This window comes from Ichthyophthirius multifiliis (assembly GCF_000220395.1).
Source record: "Ichthyophthirius multifiliis unplaced genomic scaffold scaff_1120509251271, whole genome shotgun sequence".
In the NCBI taxonomy this organism is placed as follows: domain Eukaryota; phylum Ciliophora; class Oligohymenophorea; order Hymenostomatida; genus Ichthyophthirius; species Ichthyophthirius multifiliis.
Genome location: NW_004086037.1, coordinates 21,509 through 40,166, shown reverse-complemented (window position 1 = coordinate 40,166; position 18,658 = coordinate 21,509). Strand labels below are relative to the sequence as shown.

The 18,658-nt window shown below is 14.7% G+C and overlaps 6 protein-coding genes across 6 annotated transcripts, besides 48 other annotated features; 4 read left to right on the top strand and 2 right to left on the bottom strand. All coding sequences in view use genetic code 6, as the record gives it.

The window, feature by feature from the left end:
• Window positions 1-321: 321 nt before the first annotated feature.
• Window positions 322-387: a microsatellite.
• Window positions 323-435: a microsatellite.
• A 34-nt stretch (window positions 436-469) lies between these two features.
• Window positions 470-540: a microsatellite.
• Window positions 541-542: 2 nt separating this feature from the next.
• Window positions 543-658: a microsatellite.
• Window positions 555-817: a microsatellite.
• Window positions 721-808: a microsatellite.
• A 343-nt stretch (window positions 818-1,160) lies between the features above and the next one.
• Window positions 1,161-1,221: a microsatellite.
• A 47-nt stretch (window positions 1,222-1,268) lies between these two features.
• IMG5_173330 (rab gtpase, putative) lies at window positions 1,269-2,299 on the bottom strand (the record flags this gene model as incomplete). Its single annotated transcript, XM_004029731.1, has 6 exons — window positions 1,269-1,347; window positions 1,397-1,662; window positions 1,823-1,924; window positions 1,981-2,080; window positions 2,156-2,182; window positions 2,244-2,299. 6 exons carry the CDS (start codon window positions 2,297-2,299, stop codon window positions 1,269-1,271), a joined length of 630 nt encoding a protein of 209 aa, XP_004029779.1.
• Window positions 1,355-1,392: a microsatellite.
• A 156-nt stretch (window positions 2,300-2,455) lies between the features above and the next one.
• Window positions 2,456-2,498: a microsatellite.
• Window positions 2,459-2,516: a microsatellite.
• Window positions 2,467-2,511: a microsatellite.
• A 6-nt stretch (window positions 2,517-2,522) lies between the features above and the next one.
• Window positions 2,523-2,571: a microsatellite.
• Window positions 2,526-2,624: a microsatellite.
• Window positions 2,625-3,191: 567 nt separating this feature from the next.
• Window positions 3,192-3,224: a microsatellite.
• Window positions 3,193-3,227: a microsatellite.
• A 322-nt stretch (window positions 3,228-3,549) lies between these two features.
• Window positions 3,550-3,607: a microsatellite.
• A 16-nt stretch (window positions 3,608-3,623) lies between these two features.
• Window positions 3,624-4,758, top strand: IMG5_173320 (protein kinase domain protein; the record flags this gene model as incomplete). The annotated part of the gene is made up of 3 exons (XM_004029730.1): window positions 3,624-3,935; window positions 3,986-4,483; window positions 4,750-4,758. The coding sequence occupies 3 exons, from the start codon at window positions 3,624-3,626 to the stop codon at window positions 4,756-4,758; spliced, it is 819 nt and encodes a 272-aa protein (XP_004029778.1).
• Window positions 3,633-3,714: a microsatellite.
• Window positions 4,759-5,218: 460 nt separating the features above from the next.
• IMG5_173310 (zinc mynd domain protein 10) lies at window positions 5,219-8,869 on the top strand (the record flags this gene model as incomplete). The annotated part of the gene is made up of 5 exons (XM_004029729.1): window positions 5,219-5,306; window positions 7,169-7,262; window positions 7,320-8,100; window positions 8,150-8,529; window positions 8,785-8,869. The coding sequence occupies 5 exons, from the start codon at window positions 5,219-5,221 to the stop codon at window positions 8,867-8,869; spliced, it is 1,428 nt and encodes a 475-aa protein (XP_004029777.1).
• Window positions 5,459-5,508: a microsatellite.
• Window positions 5,462-5,509: a microsatellite.
• Window positions 6,284-6,337: a microsatellite.
• Window positions 6,399-6,431: a microsatellite.
• Window positions 6,764-6,856: a microsatellite.
• Window positions 6,787-6,842: a microsatellite.
• Window positions 6,801-6,864: a microsatellite.
• Window positions 6,832-6,865: a microsatellite.
• Window positions 6,836-6,969: a microsatellite.
• Window positions 6,882-6,973: a microsatellite.
• Window positions 6,883-6,950: a microsatellite.
• Window positions 6,885-6,918: a microsatellite.
• Window positions 6,893-6,970: a microsatellite.
• Window positions 6,896-6,961: a microsatellite.
• Window positions 7,028-7,083: a microsatellite.
• Window positions 8,545-8,592: a microsatellite.
• Window positions 8,870-10,098: 1,229 nt separating the features above from the next.
• On the bottom strand, window positions 10,099-11,369 carry IMG5_173300 (hypothetical protein; the record flags this gene model as incomplete). Its single annotated transcript, XM_004029728.1, has 4 exons — window positions 10,099-10,133; window positions 10,190-10,371; window positions 10,441-10,516; window positions 11,255-11,369. The coding sequence occupies 4 exons, from the start codon at window positions 11,367-11,369 to the stop codon at window positions 10,099-10,101; spliced, it is 408 nt and encodes a 135-aa protein (XP_004029776.1).
• Window positions 10,969-11,055: a microsatellite.
• Window positions 10,976-11,055: a microsatellite.
• Window positions 11,370-11,783: 414 nt separating the features above from the next.
• Window positions 11,784-11,828: a microsatellite.
• A 477-nt stretch (window positions 11,829-12,305) lies between these two features.
• Window positions 12,306-12,355: a microsatellite.
• Window positions 12,356-12,912: 557 nt separating this feature from the next.
• Window positions 12,913-13,886, top strand: IMG5_173290 (B9 domain protein; the record flags this gene model as incomplete). Its single annotated transcript, XM_004029727.1, has 4 exons — window positions 12,913-12,916; window positions 13,217-13,236; window positions 13,296-13,370; window positions 13,443-13,886. The coding sequence occupies 4 exons, from the start codon at window positions 12,913-12,915 to the stop codon at window positions 13,884-13,886; spliced, it is 543 nt and encodes a 180-aa protein (XP_004029775.1).
• Window positions 12,997-13,047: a microsatellite.
• Window positions 13,887-15,489: 1,603 nt separating the features above from the next.
• Window positions 15,490-15,552: a microsatellite.
• Window positions 15,498-15,635: a microsatellite.
• Window positions 15,540-15,636: a microsatellite.
• Window positions 15,556-15,636: a microsatellite.
• A 376-nt stretch (window positions 15,637-16,012) lies between these two features.
• Window positions 16,013-16,065: a microsatellite.
• Window positions 16,016-16,065: a microsatellite.
• Window positions 16,028-16,065: a microsatellite.
• Window positions 16,066-16,211: 146 nt separating this feature from the next.
• Window positions 16,212-16,305: a microsatellite.
• Window positions 16,230-16,305: a microsatellite.
• Window positions 16,237-16,294: a microsatellite.
• Window positions 16,306-16,848: 543 nt separating the features above from the next.
• IMG5_173280 (hypothetical protein) lies at window positions 16,849-17,393 on the top strand (the record flags this gene model as incomplete). Its single annotated transcript, XM_004029726.1, has 3 exons — window positions 16,849-17,013; window positions 17,062-17,211; window positions 17,253-17,393. The coding sequence occupies 3 exons, from the start codon at window positions 16,849-16,851 to the stop codon at window positions 17,391-17,393; spliced, it is 456 nt and encodes a 151-aa protein (XP_004029774.1).
• Window positions 17,394-18,658: the final 1,265 nt, after the last annotated feature.

Here is an 18,658-nt window from a genome sequence, read left to right as displayed (position 1 = left end):
ATTCTACGACTGAATTTTAAATTTTTTAAATAATAAACAAATTAAAATATATATAGAAAAATAAATTCATCATTTAATCTAAAAAAAATATATATAAAATAATAGTTTAAATAAAATATTAATATAACTTTATTTTTTATATTTATATATCTAATTTTAAATAAATATGTGAAAAAAATAAAAATATTTTCCATTATTAAATATATATATATACAATTATTATAGATCATTATTTTTTAAGAAAAAATTGATTTATATGATAATATATTAGCAAAAATAATAAATATAATTCTAATCAAATTTTTATAAAATATAAGAAAAAAAAAAAAATTATTATATAAAAATTAATAGATATATATAAATAAAAATATATTTAAAAAAAAAAATAGTATTAATATATTAATAAAAAAAATATATATAAAATAAATAATTATAAATATTAATTAATTTTTAGAAAATTTTAAGTTTTTTAAATATTATTTATAAAATTAAATAATATCTATATAATTTTTAATATATATAAAATTATAATTATATTTACAATAATTATTTCAATTATTATAATTATTATTATTATTATCATTTTTTTTTTTTTTTTTATTATTATTATTATTATTATTATTATTATTATTATTATTATTATTATTATAATTATTATTATCATATTTTTATTTTATAAATATTAATATTTTATTTATATATTTTTACTATATTTCTTAATTTTATATTATTATTTTATTTTTTATTTTAGTTTAATTTATATTATATTTTTTATGATTATTATTTTAATTTATTAAAATTATTATTTATTAATATTTTTTGAAATATTTTATAATTTTAAAGTTTAATTAAATTTATATATCTTTTTATTTATGTTTTTTATTAATGTTTATATATATAATATTTTAAGATTAAAATATAATTAAAAAAATATGGAAATCATTTTTTTTTATATTTATATTTAAAGATTTTATATTTATAATATATTAAAATATTTAATATGTATGTATATATATATATTTATATATTTTATTTATATTTTTTTTTTTTTTTTTTTTTTTTAATACATAATTTAATTAAAAAAAAAAAAATCGCATTTTTTTTGATAAATTTTTTTTTTTTAATATTTTCTTCTATATTTATTTATAAATAATTAATCTTAAAAATTAATATAAAATATAAAACATAAAATAAAATTTACAATTAATATTAAAAATATAATAACTATAAAGAAATATATTAAAAATTTAAAATATATAATTTTTCTTTCAACAACTACAAGAATCAACTTTTTTTCTATTTGATTTTTAATCTTATTTTAAAACAACATTATTAGTTGGAAAGAATCTTTTTTTAATATATAAAATAAATAATAATATTAAAAAATAATATTTACATCTCCTCTTCTTATGATTAAGATGCAGCTGCTTTAGCTATTGCAGTAAAAGCTTAATTTACATTAGTATCTTCTTTAGCAGAGGTTTCAAAATTTAAAAGATCTCCATGTGATTTACACCATTATGAAGCGAAATCTGATTCAACCTTTCTTTCAGAAGCTCTATCACATTTATTTCCTAAAACAACAAAAGGGAAATTATCAGGATCTTTTGGTTAACCTTATTATTTAAATTCTTCTTTCCAACTTTCTAAACTTTCAAAGCTCTATTTATTATGAGGAATTATATTAAAATATTATTATGTTTATGTATATTTAAAAAAATATTAATAAAATAAATAAATTTTAGATTAAAACAAATTAATAAAAAAAAAACTATATGATTTTTTTTTTTATTTATATTTAAAAAAAAAAAAATGCTAATACTTTCTTATTTGTAATATCATAAACAAGAACACAACAATCTGCTCCTCTATAAAAAGCACCTCCTAATGATTAAAATCTTTCTTATCCTGCAGTATCCCAAATCTTTTAATTTTTTTTTATTATTAAAATTTTTTAGTTTTTTTTTTTTTTTTTATAACTTGCAAAGTAACCATACGATCATCTATCATAACTTCTTTCGCCATAAAATCGGCTCCTACTGTAGCTCTATATTATTAAGTAAAGCGAGCATTTACATATCTTTTTTATATATATATTATTTTATTTTTTTAAATAATATAAATATTATTATTTATATTGGAAATTAATATATACTAGTTCATTAAAGATGTTTTTCCTACTCTATTTTTATTTTTATATTTAATTTAGTTTATTTTGTTATTTTTTTATAAGTTTATGTTACCCAGAATCACCTAATATAATTATTTTAAATAATTGTTTTCTTTTGGTATTGTTCATTCTAAATTACTTATTTTTTTTATATATTTAGAAATTATTAAAAACTAAATTATTTAAAAAAGTTAAAAATATATTATTAAAATAATATATTAGAAAAGAATTAATTTGAAATAAATTAATTTTAATTATATTATTATCTTTTTAATGTTTTTAACTAATTTTTTTAATAAATTTTGATATTAAATATTTTTTATTAAATGTTGATATTAAATATTTTATTTAAAAAAAATATAAGTTTATATAATTAAATAAAATATTATATAAAAAATAAATAAATTATTAAAATAATTTAGAAAAAATTATTATAATAAATATAAATTTATTAGTTTATATAAAAAAAAATTAAAATAATTTACAAATACTATAATTAATTAAAGATATTAAATTAAAAAATGCTAGAAATTAATATATATTAAATAAACAAATATATAAAATAAAATAAAAATATATTATATTTAATTATTCTTCTTAATTTATTAAATATAATTAAAAATTACATAAATAAAAAATAAATACTATTCAAAAGTTTAAAAAAATGAATATATATATATATATAATATTTAGATTTATTAATTTATAAATTATATTATATACTATATCAAGATTAAATAATATATAAAGTATGTAAAATTTTATAATAAATAAATATTTTTTGTTTTTGAAGAGAAAAAAATTGATAAAAGAATATATTATAGAATTTTCTATTTTTGTAAATTATTATATTATTTTAATAGAAAAAAAATAAAAAATGAGTTGAATTCTTAAAACATTTTTATAAAGAATAGTAAAAACTATTTAATATTTGAAATTTATTAAAAATATTTTAATATAAATCCTTAAAAAAAATATATATAATTCTTATTTTTCTATTATTGAATAAACTCAGTCATTTTAAAAATAATAAAAATAAAAATAAAAAAAATAATAATTAATTATTAAATAATTAAATATATATAAAACCAAAAAAATTAAAATAAACATATAATATGGGCTAAAGCTGTATAACTAAAAGTAAGAGTAAATAATCAAGTATTTAAGAAATAGAAAAGAATAATTTTAATACATAAAACTTATTTAGCCCTTCTCAAAAAAGTTAATAACAAAATTCTGAGAAAAATTCATCAATATTTTATAAAAAGAAAATAGATTTATACAATAGTATAAATAATAAAGAGGTAATGATAAACGCATGTACAGAAGACATAAATAAAATCTATAGAATATAAGGAAAAATACTAGGTAAAAATAACTAAATAAAGTAGAAAATAATAAATAAAATAATAAAAAAATATAAAATAAATAAATATATAAAAAAAAATTATTTATGTAGTAAATATATATTATATATTTAAATATATATATAAATATATATATATATATATATATATATATATATATATATATATTTATATATAAACAAGGAAAAGGTACATTTGGTGTTGTTAAAAAAGCTTGTTTAATATCTAATTCTAAATAATTTTTTGCTTTAAAGCAAATTAAAATAAACAAACTTAACTAATAATAATTAATACAAATATAAAGAGAAATTCATATTTAATAATAATTAGATCATCCTAATATAGCTAAACTTCATGAAGTTTTTTTAAATGGTAATCGTTTATATTTAGTTATAGAGGTATATAATAGTATATAATATAATTCTTTATTTATATTTTATAAATATAGTTAATTAAAGGTGATTTGCTTTTACACAAAATAATGGAAAAAGGCAAATTAAGTGAAAAAGAATCCGTTTAGATAATTTATTAAATATTTTTATCTGTAAAATATTTACATTAATTAGGAATTGTTCACAGAGATTTGAAGCCAGAAAATTTTATTTTTAGCTCATCCTCAAATGAAATCAAGATGATAGATTTCGGTTTATCAAAATAATATTTTGCAAAAAACAATAATTATGATAAAAATGAAGGTTTATAGACAACTGTTGGAAGTGTAAATTATATTGCTCCTGAAGTTTTATTAGGAAAATACGACATTAAATGTGATATATGGAGTCTCGGTATAATTATATATATAATTTTATGTGGCGAATTTCCTTTTAACGGTAAAAACTAAAACGAAATTTTCGAGAAAATATAAAAAGGAGAATATTCTTTTAAGAAAGATTTAAAAATTTCTAAGTAAATGAAAGATTTGATAGGAAAAATGATATGTGTAGATGTAAAAAAACGAATTAATATATCCTAAGCTTTAAAACATTAATGGTTTAGAATGATTAGAAATAACTAAATTACAGAAAGAAGATATATATAACTTTAGTATATTAATAATTTGAAAAATTATGTTGAAAAATTAAATAATTTCTAAAGATTTTGTATTCATATTAATAATAAAATTAACCAAAATTAAAATCATATTAATACTATTACAAAAATATTTAAGTAAACATATTTTATTATTTTTTTATTTAAAAAAAATAAAATAAGATTTATTGATTAAGATTAATATGGAGTTATTACTATAAATTCATTTTTTGAAAGTATTAATTAACACATATAATGCGAAAATTATTCATAAATAACTTAAATTATTAAAAATTTATCTAATTGCTATCTATTTAAATAAATCAAAGAAGATAATATAATTGAATATTCCTAATTTATTGAAAGTACATAAGATTTAAAATTTCTCTAAGATATTAATACGTGCAAATTGCTATTTAATTACATAGATATTGATAATAAAGGATATGTTAATTATTAAAGCATTAAAAATACACTTATTAGAGAAAATATTATGCTTTAAGAAAATGTTTTTTAATGTATCTTTTATGATTTAGCTGGTGAAAAAAATTTGAATTCTGAAATTAATTTTGAAGATTTTAGTAAATGCTTTATGAATTAATATTCAAGTGAAAACAGTACTCTTACCTTACGATAAAATAATTTCGCATTTATGGGAAATATGACATAGGCTTTTAGTGAATCCAAGTTTTTAAATGAAACTCAATTAAATTAAATTAATGAAAATAATAACAAAAATGGTAATTTTATATATAAATTTATTTATTTGATTTTTTTTTTTTTAAATTAATAGAAAATAACTGAGTTCTCTATATTTTTTTAAAAGAATAAATTTAAAATAATATTTTTTTATTATCCAGATGTGGAATAAAAAAATAAAAAAATAAAAATTTTATATTATTATTATTATTATTATCATTATATTTTTATTATTATTATTATTTTTTAATTCTATCCTTTTAAGATCAACTAATGTAAAAAGGATAGTAAAAAAAAATTGGAATGATAATAAAGGAAAAATTTATTATTAATTTATTATTCATTATTTGTTTTTTTTATGTGAAAATTTTAGATTTAAAAAAACATAAAATTTATATAATAATAAAATTACAAAATTTACTAAAATATTTTAATTTATTTTATATAAATAACATTTACATATATATAACTAATGCTTATTATAGTTTATATATAAATAAAATATAATTGTTAAACTATTTATTATAAATAATTTTAAAAAAATCAAATAATTATTTTAATTTGAAATTTAATTATATAAAGAAAATATTTATTTATTAAAATTTGCATATTAATTATTAAAAATTATTTATAAAATATATATTAATATTTTTTATATATTTTATAAAATATATCATATTTAATTAATAATTAACATAGTAAAAAAAAATTGATTTTTAAATAAAAAAGAGTAATATAAAAAAAATGATTATATATATCTTTAATATATTATATTATAGTCAAAAATTCTTAAACATAATTATAAAAAAAGAAAAATAGTTTTAACTTTTTTAAAGGCACTAATATACTCTTTAATATGTTAATACTAATAGAATTATTTTATATAAAATAATAAATAATCACATTTTAAGTATAAAACTAAAAATTCTGTCTATCTTGCTTAAATTAACATTAAAGAAAAAAATAACTAATTTTTATTATAATTAATTTTTTTGTACTCAATATAAAAATTAATGATTTTTATTTTTTAAATGAAAAAGATATATTTTATTAATTTAATTCAAAAAATATACTAAACACACTTCATATATATAAGTCACACCTAAAAAGACATAAAAAGATAAAAATACAAAATAATAAAAATATATATAAAAAAAATATATATATTATTAAAAAAACATTTTAATTTGAAAAATATATTAATAATTAATGATATATAAGATTAATAAATTAATTATACTAATAGATATAAATATTATAAAAAATTATTTATTTTTAAAAATATAAAATAAATACAAATATATATTTATTTTTATTATAAAATAAATATGTTTATTTCGATATAATTTTTAAATCTATTTGTATAATTGTTGATTTTGTTTTTTTATTATTTTTACAAAAAATATTATAACTTTTAGATTTATATTTTTGTGTTATTATGTTATCTAAAAAAAAAAAATTAAAGAATTAAAAAAAAAATACATTAAGATATACAAAGATATAAATATATATATATATATTTATTTATATATAAATATAAATATTTATATTATATTTATAAAATTATATATTTATATATTTATATATATATTTTTATATAATTACATAAAATATTATTATTTATTAATTTTTTATAATTTTTTTTAATTTTTTTTTTTATATTTATTAATATTTTTTTACTATTTTTTTTTTATATATTTTTTTTTATGTATAATTATTTGTGATTATCTATATAAAAATTGAAACTAGTTGTATATTTATCTTTTTTAATACATATAAATTTTTTTTTTCATAAAAATAAAATAATTTTTTTTTAATTAAATTTAAAAAAAATATATTTAAATATATTAATAACACCTATATAAATAAAAAATTCTTATATAAATTTAAATGTAATATTAAGATTTACATTTTGGAGATGTATTATCAAATTTCGAAGCTGAACATTTAATAGAAAAATTAAGAATAATTAATATAGAAGAATATGGTAGCAATGAGTAATTTTACATTATACAAAAAATATATATATACTATTAAAATAAAAATAAAAAAAGATGGTTTAAATAAGACGAAATATACTAAAGATTAAATATGCAAGCACATGTTAATGCATTAATGAAAAGCGACGAATTTATAATGGATACAATGGTAACATTCGATAAATTAAAAATATTAATATTTGATTTAGTCTAAACTGAATTATGGAAATAAAAAGTTCTTCCTTTAATAAAAAATCATTTATTAATAACAAACACATACAGAAATTATATTGCAATATACCACGAATCAGTAATTTGTAATTTATTAGAAGTAGTTATGTATCATAGAACTGCCATAGATTCTGCTGAAGAATATTTGGTTGAACTAATAGATTATTGTTATAGAAAACTTTTAAATTTAGCGAATTATTAAAAGAAGAAAATTACAAAAAAATCCGTTGAAGAAATGCTCGCAAAAACTCGAGAATAAGAATTCAATGAATAAATCGAAGATATTGAATTCAAAATAGGAATGATGTGTATTTCTATTATTAGATTTATTACTGATTATGTTTAGTATTTACCCATAGGAACTCTACATCATCTACTTGAAGTTACTGACATTTTATGCGTATTTGTACCTTTGATAGAAAATAAGCCTTGGTTAAGGCAAAATCATAATGATGAAAGGGAAAAATATGAAAATAGTAAGTGGGTTATTGTTGAAAAAAATGAATATAGTAAAATTATAAAAATAGAAGCTAATGTATGGATTGCTATTTATAATTTATTTATGAGCGCAGATTGTAGAAAAAAATATGAATTAAATGAATTTAGAAAATCTAATTTATTAAGAGTAATATATTAGTATATTTTATTTTTTAATAAAATTATATTAATATTAGTTAAGAAAATATATGAATGAAATTCTCATGGATTAAATTCCTAATTTATCTCATATGTTAAGATCATTAGAAGAATTATCTATAATACAAGTCTAATCTATAGCTTAAAATAATCCATTTATTGTTTAGTAAATTCCGGAAATAAGAGAAAAAATATCAAAAGGAAAAAACTGGAAGGATATTGCTGAAAAATAAAAATAATAATACTTCATTTATGATATAGAATAAGCTAAAGAAGACATGAAAAGACTAGCTGATCTTTACGGATAAAATATTGTCGAGGGACTCTTAGAAGGCTTTAAATGTGAGCAATGTAAAAAGATGCTACTAAAAGATGTTCTGCATGTAAAAGTGTTTGGTATTGTACAAGAGAATGTTAAGTAAATAATTTTAATTATATATATATATATATATATAAATATATATATTTATATATATATATACAAACATATATATTTTTTTTATAATATTAAGGTTATTCATTGGAAAGATCACAAATTTTAATGTAAAAAGATTAGTTAAGAAAAATAAAACAATAATAAAGAAAATATAACAAATTAATGTGAATCTAATTAGCAAGTTAATTTAGATTAAAAAAATTTAAATATTGAAGAAGTTTTAAATTAAAAGAATAGTTATTAATAAAATTAAGAAGTAGAGAAAGTTTACAAAGTTCAAGAAATTTTTTAATAAAAAGAAGATTTAAACGATTTAGATTGAGAATTATGTTTTTTTTTTTATTTTTAATAATTAATTAAAAAAAATTTTAAATATTATAAAAATAATCAAAATTTAATTAAAATTAAATGTTTAAAAAATAAATATTATAGTTTAAATATAATGTATAATGCTAAATGAAATAATATAATAGCAATATTATAAATGTATATATATATTAATAATATAAATAAAATCAATTAATAGTTTATAATTCAATCTATGGTTATGATTCGATTAATAAATTCTAATCCTGATTAATATAATCATGTTATTCTTAAATTTACTACTTCATTTCAGTTCTATATAAAATCACACTTTAGCAAATTAAAATACATAAAAACGAAAAGCAGAAAGCTATCCAAAATCCATTTAATTACAAGCCTTTATAAAATCCTAAAAAACAAGACAATGGTAAACCTATAACTAAATAACAAAGTACAAAAAAGAAGAAAATCACATTTCCTTTCCCAATACCTTTTAAAACACCCTATTAAGAACATTAAGCCATATCAATAACTAATAAAGAGTAATATATTTTACACAAAGTTTTTAAAGGCTCTGCTATTAATGAGTCGTTAGTATAAAAAGATATTATTTAAGAATTAAACTTTATGATTGTAAAAAGGAATATACAACCCATAAAAGTACCCAATTAATATCCCAAATTAAGAAAATTTAAAACTTTTTTATAATTATTTTCTCCTATAGCATTTGAAGTTAAAATAATAAGCGCACCCCCTAATCCTAAATAGAAAGAATAGCAAGTGAAATTTATATTACATAATATAATATGTGCTGAAAAAAAATGACTTATTTTCAAAGAACCTATTAGGAAAGTATTTATTTCGAACCCTATTCGCTCTATTTATATAGGAAAAGCTATAATAGCTACATACTTTATATATTTAAAATAATTTTTAAAAATACTTTTTTTATCATAAAGAATTTACATTTATATATTCTTATATTTTATAAAAAACAAAATCAATATTAAAGAAACAAAATAACTTATATTCGTTGCTAGTGTAATTCCCCTTAATCCCATTTTTAAAGAATTTACAAATATATTACACAAAATCCACTAAAAAGCAAGAGAAAATAATTAAATATACATTGGTTCATTAAATAATCCTAAAGAATTAAGGTAGTTTTTGAAACAATCAAATAAAAAATAACAAACTAGACCAAAAAATATCTAAATACTATATTCTCGTGCAAAAAAAGATATTTCAGAATCCTAATGAAGTGTTATTAATATTCTTTTCTAAAAAAAAGAGATAAAAAATAAAAAAAAAGATACGAGGAAAATTGTTAAAATACTCTTAGATAAATAATTATACATTAAATCATATTTCCCAGCACTAAAAGCACGAGCTGATAATGAACCAAAACCTTAATTTAAGCCAAGCAAAAAAACTACACCGGTTATATTTAACATTGTGTTAGATAATCCTATACCATTTAATATATTTGGATTAGGTAGATTTCCAGCAAAATGTAAACTTATTGATTAAAAAAAAACATTTAAAACTACCCCAATCGCTATTGATAAAGTTGGGTTTATTAATTACCATAAGAGTTTTATGTACTCTTAACGATTAAGTTCTGATAAAGTCTTGGTTTTTTCAACTTCTTCATGATTTCTTTCTATTAATAAATTTTTCAGTTTTTACATCTTTATTATTTATTATATTTTTTGCTTTAAAGTTTTAATATTTAATAAATTTTCCTTTTGTTTAAAAAATAGATTAAAATTAATATTTTTTTATTTATATATTTTTATAAAATAACTAAGAATATAAAGTTAGCTTTTTTATTATTAAAATATTTATATTAATAGAAAAAAAAAAATTATAGGATAATGATATATATAATGCAATTAAAATTATTATTATATTATTTTTTTATGAAAAAATAATAGTTTTTATAATTTAATTTTTTCTTATTTAAAAATTCTTTTTATAATATTCTTTGATTTTAAAACATCATATATATTCTATTTATAAATATTAATTTTTTTTATATAATAATAAAGTTTCTATTATTTTTGTTTAAATAAATATAATGATGGATATTTTTTATTTTTTTTTGAATAAACTAAATGTATATTATCATTCTTATATAAAAAAAATAATAATATTAAAATGTATTATAATCGTCTTAAATTAAAAAAAAAAAATATTAAATCATAATAATAGAAAATTAATATATTCTTAAAAAAAAAAAAAAAAACTTTGTAATATAAATAATAATTAAAAAAAATCAAATGGAAGAAAAATAATAATATTCCTATTTAAGTTAAAATATTCAATATATGCCAAATATTGATTTAATTGGCGATTAAAACTATAACATCAATATTGAAGATGATATTGAATAAATTACATATTTTGATGAAAATGAAATTTACGAAGCCGAATAAATCCAATAAGACATGGATTTTGATAATTTAGAAATATTTGTAGATGAATATGATCAAAAATCCGAATGGTATAAACATAATATAATTTAAAAAATATATAAATATAGGCTAATATTAGATTTACAAATATATATAATAAAAGTTTTTTAAAAATATGAAAATGAAAATTAATTAATTCATAAAGTTTAAAGGAGATACACAGATTTCGAAAGCTTATATTAAAGTGTAAAATCAGCTTATCCGGGTTTTATTTTACCAAGTCTTCCAGAAAAGAATATATTTACTAAATTTGATAAAATAAATACTGAAAATAATAAGAATTTCTTAAGCCAAAGAATTACTTCTTTAAATTTTTTTTTAAATAAATTTTATGAACATCCCAAACTTAAATATTGCGAATAATTTAAATAATTCATAACTTAATAAAGCAAAGTATTTAATTTATTAAATTTTTTTGATTATATAAAAATAATATATACAAAGAAATTCTAGTTAAAAATGAATAATTAAAATAAAAATCAATAAATAAATTAAAAAAAAGGATTTTTAAATAAAATAATTAATGTAATTCCCTATTTATTAAAATTCTATAATCTTTAAAAACAAATTGATAATTAAATTGATGATTTTTCTCAAGAAGGTTAAGAGTTTTTAGAATATTAAAAAGGATATTTAATTCAAAAATAATAAACTTAAAGGATATTCAACTAGCTTAAAAGTACTTATGAGTTTAAACTTAAATAAGCACTCAATTTTGAACAGATTTCTATTTCTTTTCATAGTTTTAGTATTTATAAAAAATTAATATAATTATTATATATAATATTACTTAAAAATCATTATTTTTTAAAAAAAAAGCTAAAAATGATAAAAAAGTCGAAAAATTTTATAGTTAATTAATTAAATCTACTGAATTTTAAAAGGCTAATTTAAGCTTTATAATTTTATAAATAATAGAGCCTTTAAAAGTAAAATAAATAAATATTAAAAATTAGTTTGAATATTATAATTCAAATATATATATATATATATATATATATATATATATATATATATATATATATTAATACATATAAGGAAATTTTAAAATATTATGATAATTGCTTAGAAATTATAAATGAAAGAAGTAATTTAAGAAATCAGATATATATTAAATTAAATTAATTAAATCAAATCGAAAATAATGTAAATGAAATATTCAAGAAATTAGCAAATATTAAAATAATTTTTTTTATAATATTTTTTGTAGGAAGAAATTAATAAATTAAATATTGAAATAAATAAACTCTTAATAAGAGTAAATGTTTTAATCAAAAATTTTAGAGAAGATCATATGATTTTTGATAATATCATAAATACTGAATTTAAGAAAGTTTTTGAAAACTTTGTTTTAATATAAAATGAAAATTCCCAAAATGTAATAATATATATAATATACTTTCCAATTTTTTTTTAACAAATATAGTAATGCAGAATATGGAATTAATGAATTAAAAAAAAATACCTTTATATATATATATAATTATATTTAATATAATTAATGTTTAAATATTATTATTGGATAAAAATTGATAAAAAACATTTGATTATTATTTATTAAATTAATCTGTGTAAAAAAACAATGAGTAAAATTTTTTAATTATGATTTATTTAAAAATGCTTGTTTTAAAAAAATAATTATACATTAATATTTTTTAATATAATAAAAATATATATAAAATTTTTTTAAAATATATTTAAACATATTATTTTAAAAAAATACTAATTATTTAATTTTAAATTTATTATTATATATAAAATATTAAAGTTTCATTACCAAAATAAAATTAAAATGAATATATAATAAGTTCAATCAATTTTAAAACCTTCGTCTATATAAAACCAATAAAAGGATTTATAAAAAAAACCAACTTTATATATAAAAGGATTAATAGAAAGTGGAGAAGTAAACAAATATTTATAAAATAATATTAAAATAAATTATAAAAAATAAAAATTATTTAGTTTGATGGTGAAAATACATTAATGTGTTAATATGAAATATCATATGGATCTAATTTTAAACCAATTGGTAACTTGGTAAATATAAAATAAATAAATATTTATTTAAAGATCATATTAATTTTATTTTTATTTTTTTCTAATAAAAAGCATATTTTAGAAGGAAAATCTTAATTTTCATAATCATTTGGTTCATATAATAAAGAAATAATATTTAATTTACCTTTTGAAGGAAATTTCGAATTAGAATCCCCTTTTGGTTGGCCTTAATTAATAGTTTAAATTTACGGGTATAATTTTTTTGGTTTGTCCGAAATTAGAGGTTATGGAAGTACTCATATACCATCATAGTCAGGGACTCATGAAAGAACTATTAGAATCTATAAAACACTTGCAACTAACTCAATATCGTAATTTTTTAGTTATTTTACTACTCAAGAAGTAAAAATGAATGATGTTAAAAAAACTATTGGCGATGCTTAAGGAAGAAATAGTAACTTTTTTAGTTTTATTTTTTTGTTAATAATTTTTATTTTAAAAAAGTATTAAAAACTAAACATATTGGAGAAATTAATGTTAAATTTAATATAATGAAACGTAATTTTAAAAATGAAGGATATTAATGATTTTTTTTTTTTGTTTTTCAAATATAATATAATTTGTGTTTAGAAATTAATTGTTTTTTATTTCCATTATAGTTATTTTATATAAAAATAATAATAATATTTATATCATTTTTGTAAATTTATGTTAATATTTTATTTATAAATACTAATACATATTATTTTTTATTTTTATTTAAATTTAATTATAAAAAAAAAAAAAAACAAACAAAATGAATAAAAAAGTATAGTTTATTGCCTTAATAATAATTTTATTTGGTCATATTATAATATCATTGACATTATATTAATTATCAGTAAATTCAAATAAATAATATACATAAAGTTAAAAACTAACAGATTTATTACTATAAGTAAGTAGTTTAAATTACGAATTTAATAAATATTGTAACCTAATAGAATTAAATTAAAATAAAAAACAAGATAATGAATAAAAATAAATAGTAAAAACAAAAAAAGCAATAAAAAATTAAATAAACAAAAAAATAGGTAGAAAATTAGATTTAAAAAGCATATTAATTAATATAAAATGTAGAAATTTAAAGTGAATAGCAATTATATAAAACTTAGCTTGATAATTTTAATTAATAAATTTAAGAAGAAAATGAATTAAATTAAAAAATATTAGAAAAAAGTATAAATAAGTTATCAATTTTAAGCTAATTAATAGAAAACATAAAAAAAACGATAATATAAAATTCAATGAAAGTTTTTAAAATAAAAACTTTAACGAAATATTATTTATAGCTTGCAATTTCATAATACTTTTATCTATAGTATCGATTGTATTTGTTTAATTTACTTTTGTATCTAAAATAAAAGAACTTTATAAATATTTAGTTGAATAAAATACAAACAAAAAATTAAGATAATGCTTTAAAGTTTCGATTTTATTTCATTTAATGTTTATTATGTTTATTATTTTTCTTTTTCTTTATTAAATTAGAAATTTAAACGATGTTAAAACTGATGAAATAATTAAAAATATAAAAAAAATTAAAAATTTATAATTAGTTGTTTAGGAATTTGAAATTGCATCTTTTTTAAAAATCTAAAACCCTCAAGAAGGAACTTATTTTGATTTAAAAAAAGGAGAAATTTTATAATAAACAATCTTTTTTAATAAAATTAATAGATAAAAGTTTAATTTTACATGTACGTCTTGTTTAAATGAAAATTAATATAATAATTTTAAATAAATAGAAAAAAATAATTATAATTGTGATATATTTATAGAATCGATTGTTTAGAAAATTAATTAAAATTTTTAAGAAGATTAAAATTTTTCAACTTAAAATTAACTTTTTTAAGTTTTAGATTGCTTTATATATAAGAATTTTTAATAAATTATTTAAAATTTAAATAATTAGATTTTGTTTAATATAAATAATACAATTAATAATATTTACACATTTACTTTTTTATTATTTTTTTGCTTTTTAGTGATTTTATTGGCATGGACTCCACATATTTTAGTTTTAAAAAAGAAAAATTAGTAATGGTTTTAATTGGTTTAATTAATAAATGATTTATGAAAATATTAAAAAATTTAATTACAAATTATTCTATAATAATATATTTAATATTTTATATTATATTATTATATTTTAAATTATTTTTTTAGATATTATTTTATAATAATATAAATATTATATTTATATAAATTATATATAATATAATTATATATTTAATTATATATATATTTATATATATATATTATAAATTCTTTTTATATAATTTTTATTTTAAATATTAATTTTTTTCAATTAATTATTTGAAAAAAATTATTTTTAAATAATATATTAATATTTTAATATATTATTTTCGAACATTTTCTCTTTTTTTTATTTTATATTTGTAGATATATATTTTATAATTTTTTATATACAATTTATTTTCTTAAATTTTTTCTTTCTTTTATAATTTCCTATTTTTTTTTAATTTTATATTTAATTGTTTCAAGTTAAACGAAAAGAAATAATTTTTTTTGAATTTCCTTTCTTCTGTTTATTATGACTTCAATTTTAGCATCTGTCTGAATTTTAATCAACACAAATAAAGTTGATAAATCAAACCATCGATGCTTACGGATATATAATATTATTTTTATTCTTTTATTTTTTTATATTTTTTTTATTTTATATATTTTTCTTAAACAAATATTTAATTAATTATATATTTATTATATAAGATAATTTATATTATTTAAATAAAAAAAATTTAACTTGTTCTAAATTTGGCTAATTATTTGTTTATTTTAAAATAAAAACATAAATATATATTTTTTTTTATTTTTAATAAAAAAGTAATTTTAATAAAAAAATATATAATAATAAGTATATTATATATATAAATATAATAATAATAATATATATAATAAAATATAAATACAAAAAATAAATTATGAAAATAAAAGATTTTATTAAATTAGTTTATTAACAATAAAACGTAATAAATGGTTTAAAAATAGCTTCAAATATATTAAAAAATTAAAAAAAGGATATAAAATATTAAATAAAAAGTAAATAAATATAAACATTAAAAATTTCCATTAATAAAAAAAAAAAGAAAATAATATTAGACCCCCAAAACTAGCCATAATATTAGTTGGAGATAGTCCAGGAAGCCTCTCATATATAAGAATTAAACGAAAAGCATGCAAAAAAGTAGGAGTGGAAGAAGAACTATGTCACTTTCCAAAAAATGTTACAAAAGAACAATATTTAGAAAAACTAAAAGATTATAATGAAAATCCAAATATAGATTCCATTCTAACTTAATTTCCAATACCAAGTCATATAATAAAGCAATAGGTTATAGATAGTATAAATCCTATTAAAGATGTTGATTGTTTATAAAAAAGTATAAATTTTTAATAAATAACTTTCGATTAAAAACATAATAAATAACTTCCATGTACAGCACATGCAATAATGCATATTTTTGAAGTTCATAATGTAGATTTAAAACATAAAAATATTACTTTAGTTGGAAAAAGTATTCTAGTAGGAATTCCTTTATCTTTTTTATTACTTTAAAAAGGTGCCTTTGTAAAATTCTGTGATATCCATAATAATATTCAGGAATCAGTTAAAGATGTAATTTTTTTTTTTTTAGAAAAGTATGTATATATTTAAGTTTTTAAGGCTGATATTATTATTAGTGCGGCTGGTGTTAGAAATTTGATTTAAGGAGATTTTGTTAAAGAAGGAGTTATTGTTATTGATGCTGGATGTAATAAAGGAATTAGAAAAATCGATAAAAGGAGAGTTGTTGGAGATGTGGAATTTAATAAAGTATTATAAATAATTATATTTTATTAAATTTTTTAAAAAAGGTATCTTAAAAGGCTAAATTAATAAATTTAGTTCCAGGAGGTGTTGGACCTATAACTGTTAGTATGTTAATTAAAAATGTAGTTTAATGTTGGAAATAAAATCTTTAAATAGAAGATTAATAAAAATAGGATAAATTATGATACTTATATTATTTTATTTTTTATTTCCACAAATTTAATTTTGATTAATAAATAATTATTTAATATTATGATTTGATTATTTTAAAGTAATATATTTACTTTATTTTTATTAAATGCGAATATTATTATTTTTTGTTTATAATTTTTTTCATAAATTAATTTATTTTTAATTTATTTAATATATTTCAACTTTTTTTTTATTTTTTATATATATAAAAGATAAAAAAATTAAATATATAATTAAAAACTATTTTTATTTTAATTTTAATATTATATATTTCATCAAATATGTAAGTTAAATCAATTTTAATTTTAATTATGGAAAATATATTTTTGCCAATAATTTAATATTAATCAAAAATAAATAATTTATACCAAAATTAATTATTTTTATAAAAAAAACAAAAACAAAAACTAAAACAAAAAATACATGAAAGAGACAAAAATGACAAACATCCATAAACTATTAATAGGAAAAATAGCGATAGAATTTTTAAAAGATGAAAAATTAAATAATTTAATAATTGAATGTATATAAAAAGAAAATTAAATGTTAAAAGCTTTGAAAAAAAAACAAATTTCATTATAAAATGAAGAAGATTAAATTGTTAATTACTTATAATAATAAAAATATTTTTAATAAATTAATATAATAAAAAAAGATGGTTATTAGTATAGCAAAGAAAAAAAATAGAAATAAAATTGAATAAAAGTATTTATAAAAAGCATTGGAAAATATATAATTTATAGAATAAAATACTTACTTACTATAATAAATACAAAAACTAGCTTAATGCGTTGGATACACCTCATTTAAATAAAACTAAATTATTTATAATATTGGGGATTAAGCAAATACAATATATATAATATTAAAAGGTTAAATAATTTTTTTTTATATTTAAAAAAAAAAAATTAAAAAGGAAAAGTCAAAAAGTGTTTTTGTCCAGAAAAATTAGAGAGCGTCAAAAATTATGATATAGGTGATATATTTGGTCATGAATTTTAAAATAAACATAATAAAAAATTGTAATTATAAATACTAAAAAATATATATTATATATTATTTATATATATATTCTAATAAAATATAAAATAGAGATTATATTTTAGTATGTTCATCTTAAGAATGCGAACTATTAACATTATCATCATATAATTATAACAAACTTTTAAATCTTTAATAATAAATAGAACATAAAAAAAGGTTAGACTTTTTAGGTCTATTTGATATTTTTTAAGGATTTTCGAAAACTATGCTTGCT